The sequence below is a fragment of the Rhineura floridana genome, chromosome 16, assembly GCF_030035675.1.
Source record: "Rhineura floridana isolate rRhiFlo1 chromosome 16, rRhiFlo1.hap2, whole genome shotgun sequence".
NCBI lineage: Eukaryota > Metazoa > Chordata > Lepidosauria > Squamata > Rhineuridae > Rhineura > Rhineura floridana.
In genome coordinates, this window is record NC_084495.1 from 7,655,443 (window position 1) to 7,663,027 (window position 7,585).

The 7,585-nt window shown below is 54.6% G+C and overlaps 1 protein-coding gene across 1 annotated transcript; it reads right to left on the bottom strand.

The window, feature by feature from the left end:
* Nucleotides 1-3,176: 3,176 nt before the first annotated feature.
* On the bottom strand, nt 3,177-4,301 carry LOC133371504 (G-protein coupled receptor 12-like). Its single transcript, XM_061599036.1, has one exon. It carries the CDS (start codon nt 4,299-4,301, stop codon nt 3,177-3,179), a length of 1,125 nt encoding a protein of 374 aa, XP_061455020.1.
* Nucleotides 4,302-7,585: the final 3,284 nt, after the last annotated feature.

The window sequence follows — 7,585 nt, forward strand, 5'->3', positions numbered from 1 at the left end:
GTTATGTAACTTTTTTAAAAAAACAGCTTTTTTCAGAGGAGGAGGTAATTACATTCACAAATAGATGCCTATGAACGCAAACCCCATCTGCTGCATCCATTTGCCTTTAGCAAATTTCTTGTGGATGTTGAATTAGAAAGGAAACACCAGTGTGCAGCCCAAGTTGTACTGCGTTACTATGCCATGATCCAGAGGCTCCATTGGATTGCACCAAATAATTTTAAGGACAGGTATTATGAAGAAAGACAATAAACATGAAATGCAAAGTAAACAGAGATTTCCTCAGTGGCACATGTCTTCCCGACATAGCTCAATTTGGGATATAATAACACTGGAAGATTTTGAGCTGTTTGTTTGCATGTGTAGATATCTAACCAATGCAAGCATTCCAGGGATGCACAGAATTTAGGCCCAGGAAAACCATTTGGGGGTTAAAAATCACAGGCAACTTCATTAGAACTGAATGCTCTTTTGGTGGCCAAACACCTTTGTATTTTTCACAAATATAAGGTCATTCTCCGGGCAGACCCCTCCTTTCTCTCAAAGGTGCTTACTAGGTTCCATAGACAACAAGAATGGGTTCTCCTGTCTTTTTGTCTGGCTCCATCTCATTCTCTGGAGCCCACCTGGCATTCTCTGGATGACAGAAGGGCTCTTAAGGTCTACGTCTCTAGAACTAAGGACATTAGGTTAACCAACACCCTTTTTGTCTCCTTGCATCCAGCCTCTCCAGGTGGATTAGTATGAGGCTCAGATATCCCCTGTGCCTGGTAAGTTAATGCCCTATGCCACAAGAGCTGCAGCCACTTCAGCATTCTTGACCAATGTCTCCATACAGCAGCAACTTGGGCATCCCCAAGTTTCTTTGCCAGGCACCATGAAATTGATACCTATGCCTTGGCTAAGGCAGCTTCTGGCAGAAGGGTCCTGCAACAGGATCTTCTTAACTAGGGGGCAGTTTTCATTATATCCCACCCTACCTGAGAATTTACCCAAGAGAATTTGCTTGTGAATGCCAGAAAAGGAATTACTCAAATGTAAGATACAGAAAGAACATTCTGTGAGTATCTTTCCTTTCTCGGACTTCTCAGATTGTTGGCTGACTTGGATGTTTTATAACACACACACACACACACACACACACAGAGAGAGAGAGAGAGAGAGAGAGAGAGAGAGAGAGAGAGAGAGAGAATTACTTCCACCAATACTAAAGTGTGCAAAACATTTAGGAATGATCCTGCTCCTGTTGATGGCAATAGCAAAATTCTCATTAATTTTAATAGTACAAGATGGCATCCTTCACAACCAAGTCATGCAAGCCACTGGGCATGCGACAAGGTCTCGCTCAGCATGGTTCCTTACTAGTGTGATCTCACTGATACTCCGAAGGGTTTATAGTTCTCTTTGCTAAACAGCCCCAACTCTTCGCCAAAACACAACACATGATAAAGGACACATCATCTTTTTTTTCTCATTTACATCACAAAGAACATCATTCACAGAGGAAAGTTAGTTTAGCAAAGTGCGCCCATTCAAACGAGTTACTCTAGTAGGTTCAGGTATACAGAACTTAAGACCACAGCCAAGATAGCAATCTCTTGCCTCCTTCCTCCATACTAAACAGGGCTGATAGTTTTGAAGAGTAGTACTCCCATCTTTCTTAAACGTAAAGGAACCTAGTCAGAACAACCACATGCTGGTTTCCACACACCTCACCCTTTGCCAAATTAGGCCAGTCTTTGTTACCCCCAACAGTCTCTGGGGTCACTTTAAGTGCATTTGCAGGAAATAAAATGTTCCGCCACAGTCTCACACAGTGATACACGAATTTAAAGTGCTGTCAGTTCTGTAGATTCCCCCAGAGGACTGCCCACAGTAGGATCTGGGAGCAGCCCTTCAAACTTCTCAGCCAACCCAGGAGACAAGTTGTGCAACCTTTATGAGGGCAGCGGAGGGGGGGGGCAATGACGAGGAATGGCAGTTATTTATATCTGCCCAACCCCATCCTCTTTTGGCCAAGGCTAATAAATGCACGCCGTCTTTTCAAAATAAAAAGCCCGCGTGCGTTTTGATCAGTCTCCACGCAGGTTTAGCGCTTCCGCGGAGCTGTCCGCTCCTGGTGGTGCTGAACGGCCTCTGGGATTGAGAGGAAATCTGGCAGATTCAACTCATCCATCCCGCGACCGTCTCGTTTTGTTTTGTTTGTAAAGGTCGTTATTGCATAGCAGATAAAACTGGATTAGAATAAAAAGGACTCTCCAAAATGAACAGCCCACGCTTTTCCCGGGGGGATATCTCGGTTTATAGTTTTGGCTTGGCTTCTCACCCCCATCCCTTTTTAAGATTAAGCTTAAAGAGCAGCAAACATTTAGCTGTTTGGGTCTGACATCTAGTCCTGGCACTTACCCACACCTCCCCCGCCCCGAAATGTGCTTCGTTTAAAAGAGGGGCCACGCGTGCCCTAGAGGGCGGCGGCGGGCCTACGCTCCTCTCCAACCTGGGAGGCCTTCAAGAGGCAGCCGGACAGCCACCTGTCGGGGATGCTTTACGTTGGATTCCTGCACTGAGCAGGGGGTTAAGCTCGATGGCCTTAGAGGCCCCTTCCAGCACTACGATTCTATGATTCTCCTGTTCCAGTCTCCCCGACTGGAGGAAAACCAAAGGTTAAATTCACACGACCGATGTTTGTTCCCAGAATAAAACAAAGTAACATACACAGAAGCTAGACATCCCCCCGCGCCCCCCCACACCTCCTTTCTTGAGATCCCCCTTTCAACCCCACCAGGGTTCCCCTTCGCAGCGGGGAGGGAACATGAACGAAGACACCAGGAGAAGACATTGTCTCGCAGTTCCCCTCCGGGGAAACCCACCCGGGGGCCCCGTCTGGCAAATGCGCGACTCTTCCGGCACGCCTCCCAAGGAACCCCTTAAAAAGAAATACTTAAAGCAAAACCCACCCAGTCGCGGGGCGGGGGATCCTGTCAGGCACACCTCCCCGGCGCATGGTTTATTTATCCAAATAAAAGCAGGCATGAGAAAATCCCGGTTTGGCGAGGCCTTGACTTGACCCCCTGCTTTCTTTTCTAATGCAGGGTTCTCCCCACCTCGTTGTATCTGCTTTCCGAGGAGGAGAGCGGGCGACTGGATCCCAAATCCGCAGAGGCCGGCGGGCCTCATCATACCTCGCTGGATGTCCTGGGCCGCGAGGAAAAGCCCGACGAGACGCACCCGCAGCAGGCCAGCCAGAGGGACTTCTGGATGTCTGGGTTCCTGAAGGCATAAATGACGGGGTTGAGGAGGGAGTTGCAGGCGGCCGGCAGGGCCAAGGAGTAGGTGTAGACGGGCGGGTAGCTGGCGTCGGCTACCAGGGAGTAGACGGCGAAGGGCATCCAGCAGAGGGCGAAGGTGCCCAAGATGAGCGAGAGAGTGGAGAGGCCCTTGCGGGTGGAGGCGGCCTGGGCTGGGGCGATGAACTGGTGCTGGACGGCGATCTGCTGGGCGTGCCGAAAGGCGATCTTGCAGATCTGCAGGTAGAGCTGCAGCATGAGAGCGAAGAGGAGCAGGAAGGCGACTGCCAGGACGGCGGCGTGCTCCTTGGTGACGGGCCGGAGGACGCTGCAGGCGCTGGGCTCGCGCAGGCAGTTCCAGCCCAGCAGCGGCAGGAGCCCGGCGCCCAGGCAGAGGAGCCAGACGGCCGCCAGCAGGGCGGCGGTGAAGGCCAGCGTGCGCTCCGAGTGGTACGTCAGGGCGTTGTACAGCGACAGGTAGCGGTCGACGGTGATGGCTAGCAGGCTGCACGCCGAGGCAGAGAAAGCAGCCAGCAGCAGGCCGGCCACGCTCAGCGACGCCGCCTCGTTCGGCGGCTGCAGCAGGTACTGCACGCTGAAGTTGGCCACCAGCCCCAGCCCGGCCAGCAGGTCGGCCAGCGCTAGGCTGCCAATGAGCAGAAACATAGGCGCCCTCAGGCTGGGCGTGTAGAAGAGGACGGCCAGCACCAGCGCGTTCTCGCAGGCCACCGCCGTGCCGGTGGCGCACAGCGCGATGTCCCAAGGGTTGACCGCCGTGGCGGCCGCCTCCCGCGCCGCGCCCCCGTCGCCGCCGCTGCCTGCCGCCTCCTCGCCCCCTCCTGCGGCGGGGGACAGATCCGAGGGGCTTCCTGCGGCGGCAGAGGCGTCCGACGGCGGCCAGATGCTAGCGAAGGGCCGCGAGGAGGCGTTGAGGAGCACCAGGAGCTGCTGCTGCTGACGCTGCTGCTGCAGCAACTGCGCTTCCATGGCCGCCGCCGCGGGGTCGCGGAGCATCGCTGGGGAGAGAAAGAGACAGTCAGGCGAGGGGGAGGAAGCCGGGCAGGGGAAGGGAGCAGCAGACAGGACAGCCGAGGGGCCCTGGAGGGATGTGCTGGATGGGGGTGGCCATATCCCTCTCTGGTGTAGTCGACCCTGGTCTGGGGGAGCTTGAACCCCTTACTTTTTTGGGAGCCAGGTCCCAGCAGGTCCCTATGTTTAACTATGTTTCCAGTGTCCTGTGAGCCAATCAGCCCGAAAGGGGAGTGTGTTAGCCACTGAGGAGAGTCTTCTAAACATGTTTCCTTGTTTATTGGAGCCTTCCCTGCTGATTGGAGCCAATGAGAGTGAAAGGAGGTGAGTCAGCCATGGAAAAGACTCTTCTCAGTAGCTAATGCTCTCCCCTTTTCATGCTTATTGGCTCCTAGGGACATCTAGTGTGGTGGGGGAAGGTATCAACTAGGGTCTCATTCTAAATCCAGCAGCCACAAAGGGGGCGCACGGCTATGACCGTCATAAAGGACTCCCGCAGTTCTGGATCTGCCACCACACTACTGTCCCCACATCAAAAGGAGAAGGTAAGGATCATCGGGGGCATTTGGACGCCCCCACATCTCTGGTTTGAGTTTCCCTAGGGTGGCTTCATGGTGGAATGGACCTGATGCTCAGGGGACACGCAGAAGGCCCCAGGTCCAGGCTCCTGCCTGAAATCCCGCAGAGGTACTGCCAGTCAATGACCAGGAGGGCCCAAGGATCTGCCTCCATAGGGAGGTAGGGAGGCCCTTCGCTCGTGGCGGCAGAGCACCTGCGTGGCACGCGGTCCCCAAAGGCATCTCCAGGCAGGCTGGGAGAGAACTTTGCCTGAAACCCTGGAGATGCACTGCCGGTCAGCGTCGGCAGTACTAGGCTAGATGGACCGAGGGTCTGGCACTGCAGAAGGCAGCTCTCGGGTACGGGAAGGGCCCTAGCCTGGTGCTATTAGCAGCTGCTTCGCATGCAGAAAGCCCCAAGATCAGACCCTGGCGAGCCGCTGCCAGTCAGTGCAGGCAACGCCAAGGGTCTCACTAGTTAGTATAAGGCAGCTTCCTCTTTTCCTATGACCGAGAACATCCCATGCCACGGAGGGTGGGAGTGAAGTGGGCGGAAATGGCGATTCCACCTGAATTTGACACCAAAGCAGCCATTGTCAAGGGGACCCCCCATTACCCCAGCTGCTTGAAGCAAAGGCCCTTCTTTGCGCCCACGAGGGCGCCTTGCTTCCCCTCCTAGCCCCTGAGAGCTACACACACACCCCAGAGCCCGATCAGGCTGTCCTGCCATGTGGCGATTCAGGAAGGCACCATGGAAAAAATCGGAGGGGGGCACAGAAGGGGCAAAGTCTATTTCTCGGTGGGTGAAATATACTAGGTGGGGGCGAGCTCCTGGTTGGGGGGCACTTGGTGCCCCCCGTCAGGCGACCGAGACCCTGAAGCCTTCGGGGCTGTCATTTGTCAGCACCGGTGACCAGAAGCCGAAGCCATGGCCCGACAGAGCAGCAACCTTTGCAAATCCCCCCTCCAAAAAAAATCACATTTGCAAATCCCCCCCACCCCTCCCGGCATTCAGCACCCGGCATTCCAAGCATATCTGGGTGTGTGTGTGTGTGGGGGGGTGTTTGCACTTCCTCTTTGGTTATTTCCCACTGCACTGGGGGGGGGGCTCTTCGCACGACTGCTGATGTTCGGGGCTGTGGCTGTTTTGAATTTGCTTTAAATGATCTCCCCTCCCTCCGCACGCCTGTCTGAACGGAACCAAATCGGAGTGCTTTGAGATTCTATATCCAAAATGTTTTCTATCCATTCCCTTCCTCACTGCCCCCTCACATCTGACCGTTAGGGGGCAGAGGAGCTTGCATCATCAGCTCTACGTTTGGCACTGCAGCTGCCTACTCTGGGGGGGGATAATGGGGCGCAGGGGAAGGGTTGCCTTCTTTGCTGAGCGAGGCCAGGACTTCTTTGCTGGGTCTTTCCCAGAGCTGGCTATCAACAAAAACATCCTCACCCCTTCCATGATGAGTTTCCGCCAGACCTGGCTCTTCAGGCAGGCTTTAGGGGTTGGCTAGATTTTATCTTCGTTGTTTTTAGATTTTTAATGTCTAGGTATAGTATGCCTATTTTGTACGTTGCCCAGACTGGCTGGACAGCCAGCCAGATGGGCGACTAATAAATTCATTAATAAATAAATAAATCATCACTGTCCCGGTTTGCTTTTGACCCGGGAGGGAGAGAAAACTCCCGCTGTTTACTAATAGATCAGCTGAAATCAGTCCCCTCCCAACACCTATTTGCATGATTCCAAGACACTCTCCCTTTCGTTTCTAAAATCCGTTCACGATGCGGCCAGGCTGCTGTTTGAACAATAAGACAATCGCACCAAAGGGTCTGATCGCAGCTCCCGCCCGGTTTCCTTTTCTGAGGGATGACACAGGCCGCCTGCGAAGCACCGCGGAGGCTCGGCCGCTGCGTGGGGGGAAAAAAGACCGACACGCGCGATACCCGCGCAGTCTTCCCATCCTGCGTGAGTCCCTAGTACACAAGCCCCACTGAGCACCTCTTTCTGGGGTCACATTTTAGGGTTATGAACAAACAATCCTGGAGTCACCCAAAGGTCACCCTTGGGGTCTTCGGCCTGGGATTTGAAGATCCGGGGAAGGGGGGCACACGCTTTGACTCTGGCGGCTGCTCGCATCAGGCAACTTAGGAGAGCGCCCAAGAAATGCAAACAGTTTTCCAAAACGGCAGCCACCGAAAACGGCTCCTTTCCGGGTCCCAGGCAAGGCGGGCACCCTCCTCCGCCCCCCCTCACAAGCCCACCGTGGGGTGCGGGCGGGACGCAGACAGACCCCGTGCCACATTCCGAAGCAGGCATGCAGTGGGGGGGGCTTCCCCCGCTCCTTTTTACCTTCCTTTCGGTGCCTTTGGTCACTTGTCCTCCCGGCTAAGTCCTTCTCAGTCCTTGGCATTAAGGCTTCCTCCGCTGCTTAACATGGCTAATGAGGCTGGCAGATTCCTGGCGACCGAGTTGCTCTGCAACTGCTCGCCCCTTTGGGTCTGCTGATCATTCTCCCCTCTGACGTCAAAAACCTCCACTTGCATTCACCGCCGGGCTCCGAGTCTGTGAATCAGAGGCGCCTCTGAGCAGAATAACAACGAGGCGCGCTCCCTCGCCCGCCGCTTCTCCGAAATACGCACCGAAGGGGAGGGAAACGCGCGCGCCCGCCCGCGCGTCCTCTGGAATTTCATTCATAAGGCTGACGAGACCCG